We start from the raw sequence: 26,585 nt of genomic DNA on the forward strand, positions 1-26,585 counted from the left end.
TTACAACTGGAACTCTGGGAATTCATAATTAATATCCTTATTCCTATGCTTCTTATAGACTCCAGAAAACGTTTCAACCTTTTGTTCTCTAGTGTTCTGCAGCGCTTTAGCCAAACGAACTTTTATGAGCTGGCCACCATCCAGTTTCACCACGATTCTCTTGCAGCTCCTGGGATGTTTTTGCTTATTTTTGTAGGCTTTTTAGAGTTGACTTAGGTAACTCTTGAGCAATAAAGACATGCTTTCCACTTAACTTTTTTTTCCTAATTCATGTACTAGCCGGACTTGGATTTTTTTTCTTTTTCTTTTGCAATTTATCTCATTTTATTTTGTTTTTGATTTAATCTTTGTTGTATTTTTCCCCCCATGGACTTGGATGTTCTGGAAAGATTTTAATTGAGTAATGGAAACAAAGATTATAAAAGTTTTCCGACCACCACCAACTTCAGTTTCCTTGGCAGCTGTTATATTCAGCTCCCTTAACTGGGCCTTGAGTTCCGAGTTCACTTCCAGCCCAAGAAGAGCCTGAGAGATGCTAGATTGCAACTTGTCTGGCTTCTCCCCATTGGGCTTCACAATTTTTAGCTTTCTCCTTGGTGAGTGCCAGCCTAGCCGCTGTAATTTGCTTAGCTAAGGAAACTAGGAGTGTATTAAAAGCCTCGATTTTAACGTAGTTTGGTATTCCTTGTGCTCAATACAGGACCTGTATATATATAACAGGTGTCCAAGTAAGGTTAGTCTGAGAAGAATTATTCGTTGGTCTCTTTACCACTGTGTGTATGTGATTCTTTGAATCTCAAACTGCTATTGTTGAAGGGCGTCATTTATAATTTTACAAAGTAAGGATGGATGTAATGCAATTTCAAAAATATGTACGTGATTTTCTTTGTGTCCGTATTTGTAAAATGGGGAGTTGCTTATCTCGTAGGTAGTTGAGAACATCACTTATTAGCTGTGTGACTGTGGGTAAATGATCTAGGCTTTTAAAGACCATTTACTCGCCTTTAAATTTGAGTTATTGTGAGGATTAAGTGTGTTATAAACTTATAAACTGCACAGCATAGTGCCTGCTAATAATAAGCACTGAATGATGACTACTGTTAATGAACTGAAATATTAAGTGATTTATACTAATAAATGACTTACTAACAATGAAATGAAGTATTGTATGAGGAAGTGCTGTGAAGTGATATTAAATGTAAGATTTTGCCATTGTTGCTATTAAAGTTATTAGGTGATAGAATAAGAGCCATGAATAAATGATTAATTCTAATATAAGAATTATACATTAAACAACGAATCAATAAAGGAATTCCACAGGTATTCCAATGTTTTGATAGGTAATTAGGAGTAGTATTTACCGTTATACATACATTATTAGCATGCTATTACTAAGACCCGGACTACAAGTCCCATCATGCTGTACGCTCTCACACACCGAGGGGAGGAAAAAAAAAAAATTCCTAGACCCGGATGAAGGCCGAAAACCACACTTCCCAGAGTGCGTCACTCCCACATCTCCACCATATATATAGTCCATCCGGGTTCTTAGAGATGCTGTTTGGCGACTCGTCGCCATTCCAGGAGCTTCTCGGCCTCGGCCCAGAGGCGAGTGTCGGTCGCTGTGTCGGAGGCACCCGTCCCCGGCACCAAGACAGCCAGCCCTCTCCCCTGCCCCGCGGCGGGAGAGCGTGTTCGTCCGGCCGGCCGGCGGGGCTCGCGCACCCACCCTCGCCTCCCTGTTCCCCGCAGCCTCCGCCCCGCCAGGCCCGGCCCGGACCTCCGAGCCCCGGCCTCCTCCTCCGTCTCGGTCACTGCCGCCAGCGGGCTCGACCGCCCCGCCCGCCGCTTCTCTTCCCAATTTGAGAAGCCGAGTAAGGAAACAAGGAAAAATGTCGCCATGAAGGCCGAGAACCGCTGCCGCCGCCGACCCCCGCCGCTCCCGAACGCCATGAGCCTGGGTCCCTGCCGCGCCCGCTCCGCTCCGACCGCCGCCGCCGCCGCCGCCGAGGCCCCAGTTGATGCCGCAGAGCTCCCCCAACGCCGCCGCCACCGCCTCCGACATGGACAAGAACAGCGGCTCCAGCAGCTCCTCCGCCTCTTCGGGCAGCAGCAAAGGGCAACAGCCGCCACGCTCCGCCTCGGCGGGGCCGGCCGGCGAGTCTAAACCCAAGAGCGGTAAGGGCGGACTCCTCTGGCGGTGGGCGCGGGGCGGATCCTCGCTCTCCTGTCTGCTGGGTCACACCCGGGGACGAGCTCCGCTCTCTAGGAGGGTTCCTATTTTTTCCCCCTTTTCCATGGTTCCCATTACTTATGATTAACTCAGTGAGCCTTGAACTGTGTGGTTTACGTGAATTACTGCACTAATACTCAAAACAGCTTGTGAAGTAGATGTTATTCTTCCCATTTTGCAGGTGAGGCAACTGAGGTTCAGAAAGCTAAGGTCGCCCAGCTAGTATGTGTCTCACAACAGGCCTTAATACCTAGTTGTCTGACTCATCCGTCTACGCGCCTAAAAACAAAGTTGTTCTACCCTCTAATGTTGAATTAGCATTGGATGGTGTTCAGGTTTAAACAGGGGAGGGTGGGGCCCAAAGACTTTTCAAACTCAAATCTTATATTTAATAATCTGGCCCCAGAGCCATCTCTGTTGAAGAGGACTCGCCCTTGAAAAGCTTTGTTCAGTGTGGAGTAGTGTTTAAGAGCACAGGCTCTGGATTCAGTCTTTTTAGGTTTGTCAGACCTGAGTAAGTGTCTGAATTTCCTTACCTGTAAAGATGGAGGTAATGAGAATTAAATAAATAAATTAACTTAGAAGACAAAAAAGAACTGAGGGCTTAGGAGAGTACTGACAACTGTTAGGCACCGAATACGCTCTGGCCTGTTTCCCTGTGGTAGGCTCCAGTTGTGTCCTTTTACAGGAAAGATTTTGTCATTTCTGTTGTCAGGCCACTCAATGTTAAATTATGACCATGATGGTGATAATAGTTACCATTTATTGAGGGCTTACCATGTGCCCCGTTGTGGGCTAGGCTTTTACCTCTGTTATGTATACTCCAGTCAGTAACTTGTCCAACAGGTGGAATTTTCATCTAAACAAGGAAAAAGTTGAGAGGCCAGGAGTTTGGGAGTTGGCAGGTCTGGGTTGTAATTTCTGCTCTTTTTGTATTGTGATTCTAGTATTAGCAGTGGTAGGAAAATGTTCTCAGTGGGAATGGGAAAATGTGTCAGAGAGGGGAACATTTGGAGGCCAGTTATTTGAAACTTTTTAAGATTAAAAAACTGTTAAGGCTGACTTGAGTTTAGATTTTACCTGCTGAATAGCAAACTTGTTCACCGAGGGTGCTGAGGACTTTCAGAGACTGCTTATGGATCTCAAGTGGAGACCAGTTGTCAAGACGATAAATGAATGCTTTAAATATGTAGGTGGGGATTAGTGGACTCTCGGGCCACAGGGAGTGTTACGTAGACTTGTGCACTTGTACAGTTTTATCACAGATTCCCGTAGAGACAGAAGGAAGCCAGTCCTGGCCAGTGTTGGAACTGGTTTAGAGTAGTCTGAATATGTCTCAGTGTAGGTAACTTCACTTTTGCACACTATTCCCAGATATAAAGTTAAAGATTGTGATTCTCCGGCTATCTGAATTCTCAACTAATTTTTCTGGGGGTCTTCTTTAAGCTATTAACATAAATTTATGAATTAGCTGCAATGAATGCTTTAAAGTTTATTCTTTAGTGAGGCAGTAGGTGAAAGTTTGCAATAATCCAAACAGTAAAACAACATCAAAACTAAGGTACTGAAGGCATTTTACTCATTATTCCTGACTTTGAATATGTGATTAGTGGAACTAACTTTGATTACCCCACAGGATGATGTCGAATTCTGTTGTAATGTGACCAAGCAAAAACTTGTCAGTGTTAACATTTCCAACAGACTTTTATAGAATAAATACTAATTGTTTGGTTTGTTTTGACTAAAGGGATTTCTGTGTTTTTGGTAAAAAAAAATTCTGGTAAAAAAAAATTCTTTTTTTTTAACAATTAAATACTCTGAAGCATTCTTAAAATACTTGCTCACCTTGATTGAAAACTTCTGAGGAAGAAAATAAAACCTTAGGAGAGGACTTTTTCCTCGGTCATGTGAAATACACAAGTGGGCCTGCCCTCTGGTACCCTTAGTTTTTGTTTGATGTATTTGTTAGAAAGCTTGGCCACAGCTGCCATTGCCAGTGCCTACTTTTCTGACTACTGCTGTGTATTTTCCCATAGCAGAAAGGAAGGTTTGTAGCTAAATACGGAGTTCTTCAGTCACGATCCACTGCTTGCATTTGGGAACAAATTCAAAGGTAGAGTAGGAAGAGATTAAAAATGGCTTAGGAAACTCTGGATATTGGCTAGCTTTTTACGGTTGACTTGAAAGGCAGCATATGCTGCCTTCAGAACACTAGGCTAGGCCATGGTCCCGCAGCAGAGAGCGTTCAGGACCTCTTCTCCAGTGACTGCCACAGAAGGGCGGACTCAAATCCTGCGTAACTCCGTAAAATGGTTTCTCAAAGGCGGCTCAACTTTTGATGTACTTGATTCTGCTGGAAATTGTTGAAGGGACCTCTTGAGTTTCAGGGTACTGTGGTGAAGAACAGGAAGGATAAGTTGAAAGGACATAACTTGCCTTTTGTCAAAGTAACAAGAACAAGAGTTTTGGGGGGGCTTTTTTTGGGGGGGGAGTTTTTCAATTTTTTAATATTTAATTTTCTTTTCTTCTCTCCTTACCCTATGTCATGTGAAGAAAGAACCTTTGGTTTCTATTCCTTAAACCATGTGTGTCATAAATGGTCATTTGCTTCCTAGTTACATAATTAATATACTTGAGCCTTTGTTCCTGTGGCCAGCTTGTTTGCCTTTCATGCGCACAGGAAATAGGTAAATTTGGCTACTGGGATTTATTTGGTCTTTCTGGTCAGAGTGGCATGCCACAGTTTCTTTGTGTTGGCTAATTGCTTCAAACGTTTTTATTTTTTTATTTTTTTTTAAAGATTTTATTTACTTTTAGAGAAAGGGGGAGGAAGGGAGAAGGAGAGGGAGAGAAACTTCAACATCCATCAGCCTCCTCTCACACGCCCCCAACTGGGGACCTGGTGTGAAAACTAGGCATGGCCCCGACTAGGGAACCAGAGACCTTTTGGTTCACATGGTGCTCAGTCCACTGAGCCACACCAGCCAGGTCTAATCGCTTCAGACGTTTTACATAACATTCATTTTCTTGGATATATTCCAACAGCATGGTTTTGATGAAGTTAAGATGCAATTCTAAGAATGTTTAACTTTGAATATCCCAGGAATCCCAGAGGTTTGGGAATAGTCATTTAGAAACAGCAAAGAAAGTAAAAAGACGCGAGAGGCTAGGCAGTTTACGTGCAAACAATGGACCCTGGACGGGAACCAGGCTCTTGCTCCATCCCCCTGGGTGAGAATGGTACTGCCATGGAGGTTAGGGGAAGGTCAGGTATTATGAAGTAGTTATTTTGAGGTTGGTGATGTGAAGCACTGTCCTGACAGTCCTCCTCTTACTCCGGCACCGGAAGCCAGGCGGCAAGTGGTGATCTTGAACAGTGCCTCTGAGCTGTACATGGACCCAGAGGCTTTGATGGCTTTGAAATTGAGGTGTTCTGAAGCTGTCAATAAAGACCACTTAGCTAAAGTTATAAGAATTTCCTGGCCTGTTGGCTGGAGTCCTTGGTTTATATGGCTTTGTTGGAAATCTAGTGGGTGCTCTTGGCAGGAATTATTCAGATTTATTAATAATAGACCTCCAAATAATAATGGCAACTGTGTGCCAAGTACTGTGGTAGGCATTTCACAGAAGTTTTCTCTTAATCTTCACGACCTTGCTAGGAGGGAGGGTAGGGGATTAGCCCTCTTTTACAGGCAAGAAAACCAAAGCCTAGAGGGGTTAAAGTGATTTGTCAAAGTGAATTCTTAAGTTCTAGACAATATTTATAAATGTACTTTGTATAGATTCACTTAGCAAGCAGGTAACTTACTGGCACATATATCATTCCTGTTATCACCTCTCTCTTCCTTTCATTCAGAATTACTAATTTCAGCTGGATTCAATTTGTTGTCAGTTCATTCTGTAATAAGGCCATGTATTGCCCCTCCGGATGTGCTTGTCAACCACTCTGGGTGATGGGTAAGCAACTTGCTTGTGATTACAGCATGAATCAGCAGCACAAACTTCCGGGCTGTGATCTTCTGACCTTTAGGCTATGCCACCTGTCAGCACTAGAGCTAGAAGTACTGACGATGCCAAATTATTTAACAGAAAAATTTATGGCCTTTAATTTGGTAATGGAGGGAAGAGACAGAGATATGTTTACTGTTATTTGGTAGAGACTGTCCTGTTAGGAAAATGTGGAATAACTGAGACACTGGATTAAATTCTCAAGTCTTTTGTTGATTCTGGGATCCTGAGTTTTGGATTTGAGCCATTTAACTAACTAGTGGTTTTGTGCCTTTCAGAGTATGTCTCGATAGTAGTTCTTGGCAGTTTGTTGTTCTCAGCTCTGGCCGTGCATTACAATTTACTGAGACCTTTTTCAAAAATGGGGGTATATGGGGCCCTTCCCTAGTGATTCTTTCGGTCTGTGTTGGGCCCTTGGGCCCTGATGTCCATAGCTTTAAAAGTCTCTGCAGGTGATTCTGTTGTACAGCCAGGATTTAGAAAGTACCACTTTGAAATTTAAAATTTTCAATGAGAATATGCTTCACTCTGGAACTTGACTTTTTTACTTTCCAAAATTTAAATCATCTCATTGTTGTCTCCTGTAAGAGAAAGAAGAACAGATTTTACCCCTAAGTTATTCACATGTGTATCCTGGCAGGTTGTCTATAAAACACTTCAAAAACAGTACTATGAATTTTATCTCTGGGTCTCAGGCCTGACTGTATCTTCAGTTTTTAGTTGCCTGTTGCCTGGGTGTAGAGATAAGAGCCAATTTCTCACTTTATTTTTTAATAATAAAAATTTTTAAAAATTAGTTGATTTCAGAGAGAGAGAGAAACATTGCTTTGTTCCACTTTTTTATGCGTTCATTAGTTGATTCTTCTATGTGCCCTGATTGGGGATTGAACCTGCAATGTTGGCATATTGGGACGGTGCTCTAACAAGCTGAGCTCCCTGACCAGGGTCCAACCTATTTCATTTTTAAAAAAATATTTTATGTATTTATTTTTAGAGAGCAGGGAATGGAGGGAGACAGAGAGGGAGAGAAACATCTTTGCAAGAGATGTTGATCAGTTGCCTCTTGCACACCCCCAACTGGGGACCTGCTCTTCAACCCAGGCATGTGGCCTGACTGGGAATCAAACCGATGACATTTTGGTTCACAGGCCAGCGCTCAGTCCCCTTAGCCTCACCAGCCAGGGCCAACCTCTCAACTTTAGATGTCTGACTTCATACCTTTAGGTAAGTGGAAGACAAGATTAGGGAGTTTTTCGTAACTAAAATCATAAATCCATATGTGGTCCAATCTGATTTAGAAATAGCACTTCTCTATTCACCAGAGAGCAGTCCTGTAAGCATTATGAAACTGTTTCCTTGCCAGTGTGGTAATAAGTGACTAAGATGAAAACAACCCTCCGGCAGAGTTCCAGCTTACATTCTTGAGCCCTCAAAGTATAGAGTCTGGCTTTACATAAATCTGTGCAAACTACTAGGTGCTTGTCTTAAAAGCACCAGAGTCAAATGCAGATCATGTGAAACAGTCTTGGGGAATACGTGTTTTCTGTGTATTCCTCTTCTCTTCATGAGACCTTATTTGTTCTCATGGTAGAGCAAGCTGGGGCTCTGTGTCCCTCTGAATATTCTGTGTACTTGAAATCTTACAGTAAACAAATTTATGGATTGAGGGCAAGGCAAAATTTGTATGAGATTTGAAGCATCACTTTCTAATTGTTACCACTGATGCCATAACTGTTGCTAACTGAACAAGTTGGTAAAAGTCTGTTTCATAAATTGTAACTTCAGATTAAATGCTGGTCACTTTCCCTAACTGGTATTTTAAGGTCACTGGTAGGAGTGAACCTTGCCTGGCAGTGTTTCAGTGACCACCGTTTTCTGTTTGCATTGCTGCCATCGCACATGACTTCTAGTCTCTGAGGTTGCAGTTTGGTTAGTTTGGAAGAGGATGGCATACTCTTCATTTATTCCGTGTTGTTGACAAACTGAGTGTGAGGTGATTGCTGTCAAAATTTGGAGTGTGGTTTATCAGCTCACATTTCCTTTCCTTTGAAGATATGTTTCAGCCTGTATTTACTTAGTCTGCTGTAAAGTAAATTGGTCATCCTACTTGTCTAGAAATAATTTTTCTAGGACCTTAACAGTTTTTAATTACCCAAATAATAAGTATACAGAGCAATAACTCTGTATACTGAAGTCAGAATCTTAGAGGGCAAGGCCTAAGTACAGGAATCCCTTAAAAGCTCATCTGAGTGATTCATATGAACTGGTAAAAGTGGGTAGTTCCATTTCCCAAAGGTAATTGTCATTAACAGCCTGCTCTGTTGCCTTTCCAGATTTGTTTCTATTAATTACATATTTTTAATATTAAACAAAATTAAGCTGTATATTTCGAGGGAGAATTTTTTATATTTCTGAGGCTCACGCGGAATCCTCTTGACTTTGTAAACCACCATTCCCTTCAAGTTTGAGGGTAAGCATAATGGATTTCTTCATTTCTTCATTGGTCCCTGAGCTTCCACTTTCTCTAAGTTTTTGCTTAAAAGCCATTAAATTAATTAGTGTGCACACTTGATTTGGTCAGATTCTCATTTTGAAGTAGGACAACATGGAGTAAGCAAAAGGACAAGAATGTTAATAAATTAGTCTTTTTTTGGCTAAAGACTAATTTGGAGACCTCATTCACTGTTAGTTATTTACTTGTGAATGATTCTCCAGATAGGTTTTATTTTGCCTTCTTTAAAGCTGGTAAACTTTGGCACATGTTAAATATGTCTGGCGAGGGTTCTTTTGATCAGTTTGGGACAAAATAACCTCTGCACTTCCGTTCCCCAGTAGAAAAAGATGGGGAAAAGAATACAAACAAATTCTTTACAAAAAATACAAATGGTCAACAGACTGAAAAAGTGTTTGTTGCTAGTCATCAGAGAAATTCAAATTTAAAACAAGTTATTTTCACGATTCAACTTAAAATTTATTTAACTCAGTATTATCAAGAATGTATTGAATTAGACATTCTTACAGTGTCACTAGAATGTAAGTAAATTGCGCTCTGGCAGGTGTGGCTCAGTGGCTTGAGTGCTGGACTGTGAACCAAAGGGTGGCCTGGGTACAAGCCTGGGTTGTGGGTCAGGTCCCCAGTAGGGGGCATGCAAGAGTCAACCACACACTGATATTTCTCCCCTCTTTCTCCCTCCCTTTCCCTCTCTAAAAATAAATAAATAAAATCTTAAAAAAAGGAACATGTTAATTGGTATAATGGTTCTAAAAAGCAGCTTGTGGATGTGTAAAAGCCTTTAATGATTATACTTGATGTGCTCGTTCCACTTTGAGAATTTGACATAATCATACACATAGACCTCTGTATAAAGAGGCTCCCAATGCTATATTAAACTAGCAAAAAATTTAAAGGACGTAAATATGCAGCAATAGAGGATTGATTGCATTATTCTATAAGTACATGGTAGATGGTAGACAATAGTGCAGCCATTAATCATACTTTGGAAGACTATGGATGCATGAAAATGTTCATGGAGTAATAGGTAGAAGACAGTATGTCTTCTATACTTGTAATTGTGTGGAAGATATGTGGCATGTGGATTAAATGGAGAGTAAAAGGAAATTAAACACTGTTTATAGGTTGGTATTCTGTGAGTACTGGCAAAGGAAAATCATTCTGTATTTCAAAGCTGAATATACATTTTTGCAGTTGGAGAAGAGCTAGAAATATTTTTTAAAAAGGTGTAACTCCTGCTGTCTAATATGCTCTTACAGCTCACCTTCTTTTGTCAATTTAATAGCTTCTCAGTTTGACCTCCAACTTCTCAGTTTGACTTCTAGAACATAACGTATGTATTGTTTTGCTTTTATGCTTCTCGAATATATCTGCTAGGGTGAAGGGCTGAGGCCAAGCTATTGCAGTACAGAATCTAGCAATGTTGTACTCATTTAAGGAAAAAAAGTCTTTTCTCTTGCCTCTAGATAAAGTACTTTTTCCTCATATACATCAGATATTTCTTTTTCTATCAGAATGTCTGAATGGACTTTTACAAGAGCAGTGATTAAGCTCTGTAAAACAGAAAAATGTGAGCTGTGATTCTATGGTTTGATCTATATAGCATTCATCCTGAGGGAGGGGCTGTTTTGGTTTCATCATTAAGAAACAGAACAAAACAAAAATACCACCTTACTATGCGAGGTTTTGCACAAAACACTAATAATGTTCTGGCCCAAACCCAGCATTCTTGGATGTTGTGGAAGGGTCCATTTACCACCTCCCCCCCACCTATTTTTAGAGTTTAAGTAGTAAAGTTAAAAAAGAGTTTATTCGTGAAGCAGTGAAACAGAGTGGCTACTCCATAAACAGAGCAGCTGCCATCTACCCTTTCTTTACACAATTTTGTTGGCAGGTGGAGAACAATTGACCGAGTATATATATATATATAATTTCTCAACTAATTCTTTTGTGTTTCTTGCTTTCAGATGGAAAGAACTCAAGTGGATCCAAGCGTTATAATCGCAAACGTGAACCTTCCTGCCCCAAAAATGAAAATTTTAGCAACCAGTCCCGTCGCTCCAATTCACAGAAAAGCAAAACTTTTAATAAGATGCCTCCTCAAAGGGGCGGCGGCAGCAGCAAACTCTTTAGCTCTTCTTTTAATGGTGGAAGACGAGATGAGGTATGGGATTTCAGAAACGTTCTTTCTAGAGCATAAGCATGAGGTCTGGTACCCCCCCCCCCCACTCCCAGTTTATGAGTAGTTGGTGGCAGGGGCAGGGAGCAAAAGGTGGAATTGTAAATAACCAAAGCAGCCTTGAGTAGTTGAAGATTAACTAGGTTTGAAAATTTCCTTGAAGAAGATAAAATCATGAATTGTGAGGAATAACAGCAAATTTGGGGTACCTTAATTTGTATACTCCTTTTATTATCGCTCTTGAATTACAGGTTCTGCTTGGAATATTTAGGTAATAAAATGACAATTAATGACATTTGCCCTGTAGCATCTAGCGAAGTGTAAAATGCCGTATTTTTAATCATAGGTTCTCTTATTTTAGGAATTTCTTAGATAACCTTCTGAAGGGCATTGTTTGCAGTTGTAAAATTTAGTAAACAGCCTCAATGCCATCACTGAGGCACTGGTTAAATAAGTTATCCTGCTGTTTAAATCTTCCATACTATGTAACCATTGTAGAATAGGACTGATTAATGGTTAATGGATGCACTCAGGGAAGAATTCATTCATTCACCTGAAATTTACTCTTTGCCTGCTGTGCACCACGTACAACATTGTCAGGAGCTTGTATTGTAATAGTTTGGGGCGACATTAAGTAAACCATTGTATAATAAACCTGATTGTAAGTGCTTATTGAATTTAAAAAAAAAAAAGACTGAGGTAAAGGAATGGAGAGTAAAAAAGAATACAGTTTTAGAAGGTGGCTGAGGAGAGCTTCGCTGAGGAGGTGAATTTTGATTAGAGTGCTGAATGAAGCCGGGGAGCACTGCATATTCTGAGGAAGAGTGTCTTAGCCAGAAGGAATAACAAGTGCCAGGGAGGGGGGTGGGAGTGGGGTGTGTGTGTGTTTTAAAGGAAGAAGCTACCATGGAAGAGAAAAGAAGGAAATGAAGCCATATTCTGAGGAAGACTGTCTTAGCCAGAAGGAATAACAAGTGCCAGGGAACAGAGGTGGGGGTGTGGGGGTGGGGGTGTGTGTGTGTGTGTTTGAGGTAAAGGAAGAAGCTACCATGGAAGAGAAGAGAAGAAGGAAATGAAGCCAAATAACGGGAAAGAGGTCAGATCACATGGGCCCTTGAGGACTTTGGCTTTTGTTCAGAGAGATGGGAAGCTTTTGTGGGGTTTAAGATGAGAAGTAAGGTAATCTGACTTGGAGTTTTTGTTCTTCTTCTTTGTTTGTTTGTTTCTTCCTTCATATGACTTGGCATTTTAAAGGGGAGAGTGGTAGCAGGGACACTAGTTAGGAACTATTAAGATATTCCCGGTGAGAGCAGTGGAAGCTTAGAAACAGATCGATGGTGGTGAGAGGTGATCAGATTTTTTAATATATTAGATTTGGGGTCTGAACAGGGAAAGGAATGGCTAATGTTTTAATTGGGCAAGACCCCAATTCAAGTAACTCTTGCTGAAATGGGGAAGATTTCAAGAGGAGTACAGGGTTTTGGGAGGCAGGGGTTGAGATAAAGCACTTCATCTTGGAAATGTGTTTGCATTGAGATCCCTGTTGGATCTCCAAGCAGAGAGAGGTCCTTAACAGCCTGGAGTTGAGGGAGGAGGCCCAGGCTAGAGGGCTGTCCACGTGCAGTGGGTGATTGCAGCTTTGGAACTAAGGGAAGTCATGATGGAAGTGAATGTTGCAAAAAGAAAAAAAAAGTGGATTCTAGGACTGATCCCTGAGTCAGAATGGTAAGTAACCAGCAAAAAGGGAGGAAGAGAACTGAAAGCCATTTGGAGAAAGTGATCAGTTTTGTTCTGGAATGTTGATAGGCTGAGTAAGATTAGGACTGAATGCTAACCATTAGATTTGAAAATGTGAAGGTAGGTTTTTGGCCTTGAGCTGCTTTGGTGGTGTGGTGAAGATAAAAACTTGATGGGCATTGATTTAGGGAGAATGGGAGGATGGGAAGAAGAAATGGCAAGTTCAGACAATACTTTCTAATGGCTTTGCTTTAAAGGGGAGCAGTGAGGTGAGGCAGTAGCTTGAGGGGAATGTGAGGTCAAGACAGATTTTAAGGTTGGAGAAATTATAGCATATCTCTGCTAATGGGATTGTTCTGGTAAGAGGGAATGTGATATAAAAGTTTTTATTTAGTTCCCTGACCGGTGTAGCTCAGTTGGTTGGGCATTGGCCCACAAATCGAAAGGTAACCAGTTTGATTCCTGATCAGGGCACATGCCTGGGTGCAGCCTCAGTCCCCAGTTGGGGCATGTGTGAGAGGCAGCTGCTCGATGTTTCTGTCTCACATTGACATTTCTCTCCCTTCCTTCCCCTCTCTCTAAGAATAAAAGAATAAAATCTTTTAACATTTTTAAAATTTATTTATTTTAGTGAGACAGAGAGAAACATCGATTTGTTTGTTCTACTTATTTATGCGCTCATTGGTTGATTCTTGTATGTGCCCTGACTGGGGCTCGAACCCACATCCTTGGTGTATTGGGACAGCGCTCCAACCAACTGAGCTACCTGGCCAGGGCTAGTGTGTTCATTAGCCGTGTTTAACTGCTCCTGTGCAAGTGTGGAATAGGTGGAGAGTTGGGTTAATCGGGGGAAGGTTTTTGCTGGGTGAGTGCAACTGATGGGAAGGAAGCACTGGATCATAGGGTCTAAGACAAATGAGGAAAGAAAGTTTGGGGGATTGCACCACTGGCTTGAAGATCCCGGTGAAGAATTGTTGGAATCAGGACTAAAGGGAACAGGCTGAAAAAGGAATGAGTTGCTAGTTGGATGTAGGGTGTCCAATCTAAGACAGTGGAAGAGGGCATAGTTGTTGCCAGCATGGTTTAGACTATAGAACAGTGCTGTCTGATAGAAATGCAAGTCACATGTATAACTTAAAATTTTCTAGTTGCCACATTACAAACGTAAAGAAACTTCTAATTTTAATATGTTTAACCCAGTATAACTAAAATGCTGTTTCAGTGTGGCACTGGTCACATTTGAAGTACTCAGCAGTTGCATCTGGCTGGTAGTGGCTGCTGTTGAATAGCACATCCCTAGGCGGTACGCCCATGGGAGGGTTGAGGGCAAGCTGATCGGAGGAAGGGAGGTCAAAGAACAGAGAAGTAGCATGTTGGAAGGATAATCAGGGAGAGTGGCGATGGGCCAGCTACGTTACGATAACAAGGTGAAGATAGGAGGTTGAGAACCTGGAGAATTTTGTTGAGTGAGCACAAAACTGTTACATAAGGTTTGGGCATTGTGAGTGGAAAACGTGGCGAGGTGTTAGCAGAACCATATGGAAATGAGAATCTTAAGGGATGAGAGGTAAGGGATGATGGAAGTCTTGGGCTTCCTAGGTGAGTTGTGTAAACAGTGCAGGGGTGTTGTCCCCTAAGATCTGTTGTTAAAATAAAAGGAAATTCCCTAACTGTGTGGTATGTATTTAATCATAAAGGTCATATACTATGACTCTATATACATAGAATATATGCATAGAATGCCCCTGGTATAGTAGGTATCTTTGCCTTTTTTATACCCTTTAGATTCTTTATCACGTGTACAAATGCTGCCTACTAATCTCTGAATTTGATTAAGCAGCAGAAGCCTTTAATTTGCTTTTTCTTTGACCCAGTAGTTCCTACTAGACATTCAAAAGAAATAACTGTAAGTGCCCAAATATTTGTGCACAAAGATCTATCCAAAAGTGTGTTTATTGCAGCATTACTGTGTTACATGGTAGAAAAGGTATGCACAATCTGTGTCTTAACACTATGGCCTTCTAGTATTCCCATGTAATGTAAACATACAGCCAGTTAAAGTGACTGTATACTAATATTTAGTAACATGGTAAAGTGCTTATGACATCAAATAGGAAAGTGGAATTAGAAAATGCACTAGCTGACTTGTATAGGTACCTGTATTCTGTACCACTTTGATTTGGGATTATTAAGAGGACCGAAAAAGCCCCCAAATATTTCTTCTTTGTGTGCAGAATTTTCTCATGTTGTGTCTTGCCCCATTCTAAACTATTTCTGAGTCTGCTGATTGGATTTCTTTCTGGACACAGAGCTAGTCTGCCTACACGTTCTAATTCTGTCAGTTTTAATGAACAATGAAGAGCAGTGTGTCTTAGAGAGGAGTTCTCTGTCAGGATCCTGAGACCTACTGCAGGTAGCAGCTGCCTGCAAGCTGCCTCTGGGGTGTAGTTCCATAGACTGGCTTTTGCCAGAAACAAACCAGAGAACAAGTAGCTAACAAGAGTGAAGGTGTAGAGTCCTATGGGACTGTTGAAAGTTAAATCCAGTAAGTAAATCTTTGTGTTTCAAGATAGTTAGAGGGGTTTATTTTGCCATTTAACAGTTAATTGCCACTTAGCAGGGCAGACTAAACAAGCTTAAGTAATTGTATGTTTTTCCCTGCTCCACTTCCATTTAGATCTTGGGTAGTGTTTTTCTTGCGCGCGCGCATGTGTGTATGTGTATGTGTGTAAAGATTTATTTTTAGAGAGAGGGGAAAGGAGGGAGAGAAACAAATATCAGTGTGTGGTTGCATTTTGCGCGCCCCCTGCTGGGGACCCAGCATGCAACCCAGGCATATGCCCTGACTGGGAATCGAACCAGTGACCCTTTGGTTTGCAGGCTGGCACTCAGTCCACTGAGCCACACCAGCCAGGGCCTTGGGTTGACCTTTGTATTGGCACCTCCTAGAAAGATCGTGTACTTCAAACCTATGTTTTATTTCAATCATTCTATGACTTACAGAAGGAGGGGTTGTGCTGGTTTCTGATGTAAATCAGTAAGTTTCATCCTAATCGAAATACTTTGATTCATTTTCATTCTCTGTAGGTAGCAGAGGCTCAGCGGGCAGAGTTTAGCCCTGCCCAGTTCTCTGGTCCAAAGAAGATCAACCTGAACCACTTGCTGAATTTCACTTTCGAACCCCGTGGCCAAGCGGGTCACTTTGAAGGCAGTGGACATGGCAGCTGGGGGAAAAGGAACAAGTGGGGACATAAGCCTTTCAACAAGGAACTCTTTCTACAGGCCAAGTGAGTATGGCTACTCCTAGGAGGAAAGTGAAATTGAGCCTCTGGGCAGTTGTGCTGAGAAGAAACTTCTTTTAAACTACTGTGGGAAGGGCAGAAAGGGAGTTGATCCAGAGTTCTTTTTCCTTTTTCCTCCTGTTTTTTTCTTTTTCTTCTGGCTAGTGTTGAAAACCCATTTTCCAAGTGAATGTTCTTGGAGCTTAAAAGAATATAATGCTTAAATAAATAAATAAGTACTAAAATTAAGTAATGCCTTAGTGTCATGATGGGGTGGTAAAAGTGTTTACTTTGGAATTGGACCCAAATTTGAATCTTGTTTTGACCTTTGTTCTTCGGTAATTTACCTAACCACGTTGAGATTCAGCTTCTCTATACAGGAGGAAAGATTACTTAAGAAAAAATTGAATAACAAGCTGGAGTGCTTGGCATGCATTTACTCAAATACTGATTCCCTTTTTCTTTTTTCATGGTGTTAGTTATAATGCAAGATTTAACCTTGGACATAGACCGAAGTAACCATTTAGTATTTTATATAAACAGGTACTCAAATGATTGAGTAAGGACAGCCTTTTCTACTGCCTTGATGAGCTATGTTCTGGGATTTCTGGGGGTGAGGGAGCAAATACGGCTTCCTGCTGGTTGATGGAACCACAGTCTGGGTTAATTTTAGTTCAAGGGAGGCCTGTAGGCAGCTTGGCTGGGCTTAAACAGAATTCATGGATTTAGACTCCTGCCTGCTGAGTCTTTGGATTCCCTCCAGAACCAGGTCTCAATGCTTCACAAACCATGGCTGATGATGGCCTGCGTTTGATTTCTACGTGAAGAGATGAATTTCTGCTGAGGGCCTGTTGGTTGATTCTGACAGTCGGCCTTTTCCTTGTCTTCCTCTCTATTTCTAGCTGTCAGTTTGTGGTGTCTGAAGACCAAGACTACACAGTTCATTTCGCCGATCCTGATACCTTAGTCAGTTGGGACTTTGTGGAACAAGTGGTGAGTGCCTCAGCTAAGCTTCTAACCTATTATTGGAAGAGAGAACTCCGGAAAGGGACTGTGGTGACACGGCAGCTGGTGGCTGGGTTCCCTGCAGACACCCTTTTCTGCGTGTCCTTACTGTAGACATTCCCCAGAGATCAGTCCTGGTTTCTTTTGGGGTTCATTTTGTGCTAATTGGCACTGACTTGCAGGACTGCGGAGTTGGAGGGTCTGAGCTGAAGGTATAAAAGCAGTCCTGTCTACCACCTTCTTCCTCCTGGGAAGGAGTAACCAGGGGAACGCATGCCGGGTTCTGGTTACCCTCCTGACCCAGGGTGGACTCATTACAGGACATTGCTTCATTGGTAACCATTTGTAGTAATCATTATCAAACCAGGCCTCAGCCTTGTGGCTCATAAGCCAGCCACATAACTGTACTTCTTTCCAGGCCACTACTGTATTTGTTTCCTATTGAAGTCATGAGGTCTGGGTATCCCCTCGCCACTCCTAGGTTATATGATATAAAGTTCCTTTCAAAATAATAGACCCTGAAGCCTGGACTCCCATGTCTGTGCAAATTCATAAAATCACCTGAGAGCGACATAAAGCCTATGAAACTTAATTTTATGTGTATTGGTTTAAATGAATAGAGAGCCAGATAAAGTGAGTCTCATTGACTCCTCTGTTGGAAATCACTGGTATATTACTTCTAGACACTTTTTATGCCTTTATGTATGTATGTTTACATATAAACCTTTTTTTGTAAATGAGATCATATATTGATTTCTGTCATTTTTTTCCCTTTGCAGTAGAACCCTCAAAATACCTGTTACGTAGTTTTATTATATGAAGCCATTGTTTCCTTAATGATTTGCTTCAAGTGCTGTCGTACATAAAACTTGTATTGTTGAACAATTCTTTGAAGGTGTGTTAAGCAGAGAGGTATGGGGATAGGAGAAGAGAGGCTTTAACTTTGGCAATCCCTAGTCAATTCTGAAAGTAATGTAACTTGTGGCATTTTGTTTCAGCGTATTTGTAGCCATGAAGTGCCATCTTGCCCAATATGCCTATATCCACCTACTGCAGCCAAGATAACCCGTTGTGGACACATCTTCTGCTGGGCATGCATTCTGCACTATCTTTCACTGAGTGAGAAGACCTGGAGTAAATGTCCCATCTGTTACAGTTCTGTGCATAAGAAGGATCTCAAGAGGTGAGATGGAGATGCTGACTAGATTAGACATCAGTCGCTAGCTCCTTGTCCTGCTACAACTAAATACCCGTTTTACAGTGTTGTTGCCACAGAGTCTCGTCAGTATGTTGTTGGTGATACCATTACAATGCAGCTGATGAAGAGGGAGAAAGGGGTGTTGGTGGCCTTGCCCAAATCCAAATGGATGAATGTAGACCATCCTATTCATCTAGGAGGTGAGTTCCGTTAATTTTGGAGGCAGATAATCCTGGGTACACCCATTAAGGCTGGTGAATGTCTTTCTACTGTTGGAAATTAAGCCTTTGGGCATGGAATTTCTAGCATTTCCAAATTAGTTGTAGGATTCTAGTAGGTTAGGGTGGAATTTGCAGAGAGTGGCTTAACTCTTGGTTTTAGGTTTTGTTCACTTACATATATTTTAATTTTTCATTTTACAAGGGGTTAGTGAATAGCATCTGGCACTGTGCCCAGACTTGGGGGATTCTGGTCAGCCAGTCTTGGCGCCTGTCATCAAGAAACTCAGTAGTCTAATAAAAGAGACAGATGGGTAGCCAGGCAGTTGGGGTTTAGGGTATAGAGTGTGATAAGTGCTTATGGTGGTGAAAGTTAAAGGGATTGTATTTTCTGGAGAAATGAACATTGCATTAAAGTGGCATTTCAATTTCTGAGCAAAAGAGATTTCTCAATAAATGTTATTGAAACAATGGACTCCTCTTATGGGAAAAAGAAAAAATATATTTTCCTATCTCTTACTGTTCATAAAAGTCAATTTCTGATGGATTGAAGAAGTAAATGTTAAAGACTTCCAAAACTTTTAAACCTTTAAAAGAAAATATAGGACAGTACCTTTATATAAATGCTCAGATATAGATGGATTTTTGAACCAGATTGTAACCATAGATGCTGTAAAAGAAAAGATTGAGGGATGAGGGGAGAGCAAAGTGGATAAAAGGAGTCAAATATACAGTGAGAGAAGACTAGACTTCAGGTGCTGAGCACACAATAGAGCATATAGATTTTGGATTAATAACGTATGCCTGAAATTTATATAATGTTATTAACCAATGTTACCTGAATAAAGTTAATTAAAAAAAGATTGATAGGTTTGTAATCTGACAAAATTCCTTAGAGACAACAGTTGATAAATAAATAAGCTAGGGGAAAAACTCACACATTTAAAAGTAAAGATTAACGTCCACAACATACAGGTGTTCTATAAAATAGATTAACAAACTAATAGAAGAATGGACTAAGCATGTGACAGAACTTTTCCCAGAAAAGGATGCCGGGATAACCTCCAAATATCTACAGAGATTTATCTTTGCTAAGAATTATGCAGATCAAAATCTCTATTAGATGGATTAAAAAAAAAAGACATTGGAACACCCAGGTATACGCAGGAATGGGGAAATCAGTATCCTTGTTGTTGGTGGGATTATAAATTAATAGCCTTGGGAGTAGAATTGAGTAATATTGAAAATATGCACAACCTTTAATCTAGCATTTATACTTAAATATAAAGAAATAGTTTGTATCAAGAAGAGTGTATAAGGATTTTTTTCAAACCATGAAACTGGCAATAAACTAAATGTTACTTAAAGAACTTACATATTAGAGTATATAATACTGTGGAACACTATATAGAAAGTAAAAGTGATAAAACTCTGTGTTAATATTTTGATAGATTTTAAGACATCAAATGAGAATAAATGTAGATAAAACTTTATAGTTGATTTTTGGAAAAACCTTTATTTTTTATGAACATGGGTATATACAGGTATAGAAAGATTTGAAGGATACATACTCAAATTTGTAAATGGTTTTCTCTGGGCAGGTACTAGGATGGAAAGGGGAAAACAAATGGCATTTCTCAAAAAATAACATTGTTTTAAACATTTTTAAAGCTTTTTTAAAAAAAGATTGTATTAATTTCAAGAGAAGGGGGAAGGGAAGGAGAAAAAAGGGGAAGGAAAGAAACATCAATGTGAGAGGGAAACATCAATCGGTTGCTTCTTGCACATCCCTAACCGGGGACCCAGCCTGCAACCCAGGCATGTGCTCTGACTGTGAATCAAACCAGTGTCCTTGGCACTCCGCCCACTGAACCACACCAGCCAGGGCTAAACTTTTTTAAATGTGTTGAAAGTATAGGGAAAAGAAGGGACGGTAATAGATCATTCATGATACTTTTACTTGGAGATACCCCAAAAGTTTTGCCCTAATCTGCCGGCTGCTTTTTTCCCCCATGTACTGTTTGCAAAATCCTCTTCAATGACTACACACACCATCATGTCGTTAACCATTTCTTTGCTACTGGACTGGTCACTTACAACTTTTTATAAACCTTAATACAAGCTTTTTATAAACCTTAATATAAGGTTTGTAACTTATTAAGGTCATTGTTAAATTATTTTCAGGAAATTATGCTGAATTACTTCATCTTCACTTTAGGAAAAAAGCTGTGTGTAAAAGTTTCTGTTTGACCACAAAGTTGTGAGCTTTGAGTATTGCATTTTTGTGATCTTGCTGGCTCTTTGGCAGATGAACAGCACAGCCAGTACTCCAAGTTGCTGCTGGCCTCTAAGGAGCAGGTGCTGCACCGAGTAGTTCAGGAAGAGAAGATAGCACTAGAGCAGCAGCTGGCAGAGGAGAAGCACAGTCCCGAGTCCTGCTTTATTGAGGCAGCCATCCAGGAGCTCAAGGTGAGATGATGTGCTGGAAACGGGACGGGATGGAAGGAGTAAGTCACTTCCACCCCGTATTTAAGATAATGAGCAGAGAATGACTACAAAGGCTGATTTGCTCTGGGCTTTGGAGATGGCAGAGAAGGTCCGACCTAGTGGATTTTAAGCACTCTGGATCTGAAAGGAACGTGACAAAATGACTTTATAACCTCACACTAGAGTTTCTTAGGTTAGGTGTGTTCTTAGGTGTGTTCTTAGTTATGCTTTTTGTTTCTAGAAAAACACTTGGATGTATTTTTAGAGATGTTTTATTTGAGGGACCTTGTGGAGAAAGTACTACGCCCTGTCCAGCAGGCCCTAGCAGTATCTGCTGAGCACTTTGGAGCAGCAAGAATTACCCAAATAATTTGTTATGTCTTGTATCCCCTACAACAGGGATTCTTAAGCTTTAACAAGCACCGGAATCACTGGTTGTTGGGCTCCACCCTAAGAGGTTGGTTCAGTAGATACTGTACTTAACTTGACCTCACTTAAGCTTCATATCTTGGTATGCTAAATATAACCATCCCCTTTCCCAGATGAGAAAATAGAATCATGTGTTAGGTAATTTCCTTGTAAGACACCTAACTCATAAGAGATGAGTCTGGTACTTGAATTCCTCTCTCTCTGACTTTTAAGTCCTCCTTGGATGGGTCCTGTGCATTTAATTTTTATTTTCTTTATACAGTACAGAGCATTTGTTTCAATACATTTCAGGTAGAAGACAAACTATATAGAAGTAGAGCTGTCTGGGTTGAGGTGGAGGTTGGCCAAACCCCACCTGCTTCTGCTGTGGGGTGCTGTCTCAGCATAGTTTCTAAAAACTAGTTCTGTGTTCTTAGATTTCTGTTCAGGAAGCTTTTGTGTAGGGTTGTCATTGTCAGAGACTCTAGACAGATTTCCGTTCTATTTGAGTACCAGATGCTTTTTGCTTCCCATTTCCCTTAAAGATTGAGGATTTTCAATACTTAAGACTCTTCCCATTGGGTCTTGTTGCTGTATAACTTTTGTTTCTGTTGAGGGAGGTCATTAAAAGCCCTTTTCCTTCATATTTAAGTGTCTTTCTGGAAACTGAGCTTTCTCTTGTCTTCTCTCTGGTGGTCTAGACTCGGGAAGAAGCTCTGTCAGGATTGGCTGAAAGCAGAGGGGCAGTCGCTGGTGTTGTGGCTACTCTGGAACAACTGGTGCTGATGGCTCCCTTGTCGAAGGAGTCTGTTTTCCAACCCAGGAAGGTTAGTGTGTCCCTGTTCCAGACTGAATGGCTGCTGTTCCTCAAATGCTGGTAATGAGCTGGTAGGCACTGTGAGAGATCTGAATTTTTTTGTGAGTATTTCCTCTCTGCTTGTCAGTTTTTCCCCCAGAGGTGTTAAATCAGTGAATTTGACAACTAAGATAAATATCCAGAGAGCTTGATTCCTATACCTACCTTGGCCACGTGTACTTCCTGTTGACCTAGAATTTGTCCCAACAGGGAGTGCTAGAGTACCTGTCTGCTTTTGATGAAGAAACCGCCGAAGTCTCTTCTCTGGGCTCCTCTTGTCCTCCTGGTCTCCCTCTGGTGGAGGAAGAGGAAGCACTGTCTGAGCCGGAGCCTGAGGGGTTTTCTGAGCCCTGTGATGACTCGAAGTTAGCAAATGACAATCTTGGAGAGGGGACCACTTGTACCGAGTCAAGCCAACAGGAACCCATCACCAGTTCAGACTTCACACGCCTGAGCAGCTCTCCTTGTTACTACTTTTACCAGGGTGAGGGTCCCTGAGGGGGAGGGCTAGGTTGCCATAGAGATGTCTCAGAGAGAGGACCTGATCCTTTGAGCAGAAGGGGGTGTCGCCGTTAGGTCCTGGGCACGTCGGTCTCTCGAGCCCTTCAGCCTGGGAGGGAAAGGCAGGCCTAGCCATAAGGAGGGCCCTGTCTGGAGGACTGGCCAAGGCTGTTGTGTGACAGAGCCACTTGTCCTCAGCGGAAGATGGGCAGTACATGTTCCTGCACCCTGTGAACGTGCGCTGCCTCGTGCGGGAGTACGGCAGCCTGGAGCAGAGCCCTGAGAAGATCTCAGCGACGGTGGTGGAGATCGCTGGCTACTCCATGTCTGAGGTGAGGCCTTCCTGTGGAGGTGCAGGGTCAAGGAGCAGCATTAACGTGTGTCTTTGAGGTGGGCCTGGTCCACCCAAGTTCACAAACCTACAAGGCCTTTAGTTTTTGTATTTTTAGGTCTTATTTTTGTCAATGATGTGGCTGTGAACTTTTTAAAAGTTAAGTGGTGCTACCATTTAAACGTTCAATGCCAGGGTTCTGTTACATCAGCCACCACTGCTCTGTGTTTCATAGGTTATTTACTGTGGTTTGAGAATATAGATGTCTCCTACTTTCATTGAAGATGAGTTTGTTTCTGTTTCTCCTTACTGCTTGGGAGAAATGTTCAAGAAAACAAAAAGTCCTCAGGGGACGTTTTTTAAAGTTTTGATACCTGTAAATTAATTGCCTGATGATTTATATATGTGAAATTTTGCCCTTTGAGAGTTATCCGTGTATTGATCTGAAATTTGTTATAAGCCTAGACTTTTTCAGTACTAAACTATCCATCAAACTTGCTAAAAAAGAAAAAAGTAAACAAATTTGTGGGCTTCATTTTTTTACTGTTTTAGGCCAACCTTCATGCAATAGGCAAATATGCTTTATGTATCTACCCAGTTATCATTAATTCTGTCAGTGGTTGTCAGATTTTTGCCAAGAAATAACTTCATTTTTCTTACTTTCTCCCCTCAGTCATGGACCCCAGAAAATCAGAAACAGTTGATCAGCTTTAGATCATTTATTGCCAGGCTCAATTCATTCATTTGCAGCACAAACCAAAAAACTGCTTTTGGTTGCTGAGTCTACCTTACTGTAGCTTAATTGACACTTTCTATTTGGCTTTTCAAAATGGTGGTAACTTGAACACTGATCTTTGAGCCCTCGTGCTGCTGTCTGTGAGTGTGTGTAGACTGTTGGCCGTGGGGGGTAAGAATCTTTACCCACAGAGTAATGCCTGGACTTATTTGAGTGTTGGTCCCCTTTCCACTGTAGGATGTTCGACAGCGTCATAGATATCTTTCTCACTTGCCACTCACATGCGAGTTCAGCATCTGTGAACTGGCTCTGCAGCCTCCTGTGGTCTCTAAGGAAACCCTAGAGATATTCTCAGGTAAGAATGCCCCAACTTTGCTTCTCTTTATAGTGGAGTACATGGGTCCTTGCGACTAGACACCCAGGGTGGGAGGAGTTAAGGAGCAGTATCATGAGTCTCAGAATCTCTTCATATAGCTTTTCTGTTCATCCAGTCCAGCTGGGGCCACATGTGTGGCCTTAGCTACTAGTCAGCTGGGAGGAGGAAATGGCCAGGTTGTCCTGGGCCAGCCTCCTCATAACCTGACCAACCTACAGATGACATTGAGAAGAGGAAGCGTCAGCGCCAGAAGAAGGCTCGGGAGGAGCGCCGTCGAGAGCGCAGAATTGAGATGGAAGAGAACAAGAAACAGGGCAAGTGTAAGTTCAAGAACTCTCATCTTGGACTAGTACAGCTGTGCATCATTGTACAGAGTCTCAGTGTCCGAGCCCAGGAGCCAGACTGCTCGGGTTCCTATCCTAGCTCTGCCACTTGTTCTTTTCAGTTATTGATTAATTGATTTTAGGGTGAGAGAGAGAAACATTGATTTGTTGTTCCACTTATTTATGCATTCATTGGTTGATTTGTGTCTGTGCTATGACTGGGGATCAAATCTGTGACCTTGGTATATCGGGATGATTCTAACCAACTGAGCTACCTAGCCAGGGCTTCTTCAATTAAGTATGAATCATGAGAGTACCTCCTTTAAAGACTTAATTGGGGTCAAAGTGCATGGCACATAGTAAGGAGTAAGATTAAATTCATCCTTGGCATAGCGGGTGCAAAAACCTGGTGGGGGAGGGAATTGGGGATCTCTAAGCACAAACCAAAAAACAATGCTGGGAATCATTGTCCCGCGTGCGCTCTGGATGGATCATTAACCTCACCTTTAATTCTCTAAGGTGACAGTTATAAATTTGTGTTTTAAAGCTTCTTGTCTACATCCTACTCCCCTGGAGGAGTTATATTGACTGTCCTCAACTGTTGAAAAATATTTGAGGAAATCTGTATTTGGGCCTACCATTCTCATCTTTCCTTTGCAGACCCAGAAGTTCACATTCCCCTGGAGAATCTACAGCAGTTTCCTGCCTTCAATTCCTATACTTGCTCCCCTGATTCTGCTTTGGGTCCCACCAGCACTGAGGGCCATGGGGCTTCCTCCGTTTCTCCTCTTAGCAGAAGTCCGGGTTCCCAAACAGGTAAATAAAGTTGGGATGTAAAGGATGACCTTAAAGCAAAGTCCTACTGTGTGAATTTCCAACACTGACATGGTCGGCATGGTGAGGTCTTTAGATGACCAGTTTTACTTTGGATAGTGTATTTCTAAAGTACATCAGATTCTTGGTGTTTGATTCACTTTTACCATTCATTGTACTGAGTACTTTGTGCCTGAGCCTCTAAAAACCTCGAAGCAGCTCATATGATAGGGTAGTTACATACACAGATTTTTCTCCTGTGACCCTACTGTTTTATTTCTAGTTTCTGCCTTTGAGATACTCCCCCTGTATGCTTAAGCATGTTTGTACGCGTCTCCTTGTTGTAGAATTATTTAATAGGTGGGGTAAAAAAAAAGGAATATTCTACAAAGACTACTGGTAGGTAAATGGCTAAATTGTAGCATTTGTACTTTGAAATACTTTACACCTATTGAAGAAGGAAATAGCTCTCTTCATGAACTAATGGGTCCATCTTTTAAGATAAAATGAAGTTGCGGAACAAAGCAAAGCATGATACCACTTGTGGGTTTAAAGAAAAACCACAAAATAAAGCATTTCGTTATGGGTTTGTATATTTAAATGTGTAGAAAAATACTGGGATGATTATGTTCCAAACTGGAATGGTGTTCTACTCTAGTGCGTGAGACCACGGTTGGAGGTCATTCACAGAGGCCGCTAGTCTTTTAAAAATACTTCTCTCTCATATAGAGAGAAAGTATTACAGTGTTATGAAATTAAACACTTGAGAAAGAGTTACTATAATTTCTGCTCTTCATCTACCTGGCAGATATTGTGATACTTAAAATTTATGTCTCAGGTATTTTAAACAAAAGGTCCAAAATCAGAATATTTAAAACTCTTGGTTACCCTTGTGATCACATGCCTGTCAGATTAGGAGGCTGAGGCTAAGGCAGGGATTTGGTTCATGTCAGGGGCTGGGACTAGAACCCGGACCTTGAGGGCTCCACGGCCATGATGCTCTGAAAAGCGTATCTAACTAAAAAGAGAGCTGCTGTACAAAGAAATACGGCAGAATATCAACTGTGTTACTTGCAATACATAAACTGTCTTTTCACATACTAGTTTTTCTGAAGGTATGGGCCTTAGTGTGTTTGCACTGGAGCGGTTGGGTGGTCCTATGAACAGCCCTGGCTGGCTGTGGAAGGGCCTGCTAGGGGGGGAGTGAAGAGGCTTCTCCTTCCCGGTAGTGACCGAGACAGTGGGTGGACCTGATCTGTGGGGAACTAAGGTCAGAAAGGATGGGGAAGACTATTCCCTAGGAAAAGCTTGCATCTTCACTCTGGATTTTTGGCAGGGAGGGCGGCGGGTGGGGGGGGCGGTGAGAGTGAGTGAGAGAGAGAT

The 26,585-nt window shown here is 41.6% G+C and overlaps 1 protein-coding gene and 1 pseudogene across 1 annotated transcript in view; one reads left to right on the plus strand and one right to left on the minus strand.

The window, feature by feature from the left end:
• LOC129087202 (40S ribosomal protein S7-like) lies at positions 1 to 1,953 on the minus strand (annotated as a pseudogene).
• RNF10 (ring finger protein 10) overlaps positions 1,927 to 26,585 on the plus strand; it is a 27,351-nt gene continuing 2,692 nt past the window's right edge. The window contains exons 1-13 of the mRNA XM_054594206.1: positions 1,927 to 2,178; positions 10,721 to 10,917; positions 15,757 to 15,956; positions 16,853 to 16,943; positions 17,954 to 18,138; positions 18,217 to 18,353; positions 20,680 to 20,840; positions 21,968 to 22,093; positions 22,333 to 22,606; positions 22,822 to 22,955; positions 23,928 to 24,045; positions 24,285 to 24,386; positions 25,050 to 25,205. Of these exons, the coding sequence (XP_054450181.1) occupies positions 2,022 to 2,178; positions 10,721 to 10,917; positions 15,757 to 15,956; positions 16,853 to 16,943; positions 17,954 to 18,138; positions 18,217 to 18,353; positions 20,680 to 20,840; positions 21,968 to 22,093; positions 22,333 to 22,606; positions 22,822 to 22,955; positions 23,928 to 24,045; positions 24,285 to 24,386; positions 25,050 to 25,205 (2,038 nt within the window). The 5' untranslated portion in view covers positions 1,927 to 2,021. The remainder of the gene's footprint in view (positions 2,179 to 10,720; positions 10,918 to 15,756; positions 15,957 to 16,852; positions 16,944 to 17,953; positions 18,139 to 18,216; positions 18,354 to 20,679; positions 20,841 to 21,967; positions 22,094 to 22,332; positions 22,607 to 22,821; positions 22,956 to 23,927; positions 24,046 to 24,284; positions 24,387 to 25,049; positions 25,206 to 26,585) is intronic.

The sequence above is a fragment of the Pteronotus mesoamericanus genome, unplaced genomic scaffold, assembly GCF_021234165.1.
Source record: "Pteronotus mesoamericanus isolate MK-2021 breed Mesoamerican mustached bat unplaced genomic scaffold, CSHL_Meso_final scaffold_507, whole genome shotgun sequence".
NCBI lineage: Eukaryota > Metazoa > Chordata > Mammalia > Chiroptera > Mormoopidae > Pteronotus > Pteronotus mesoamericanus.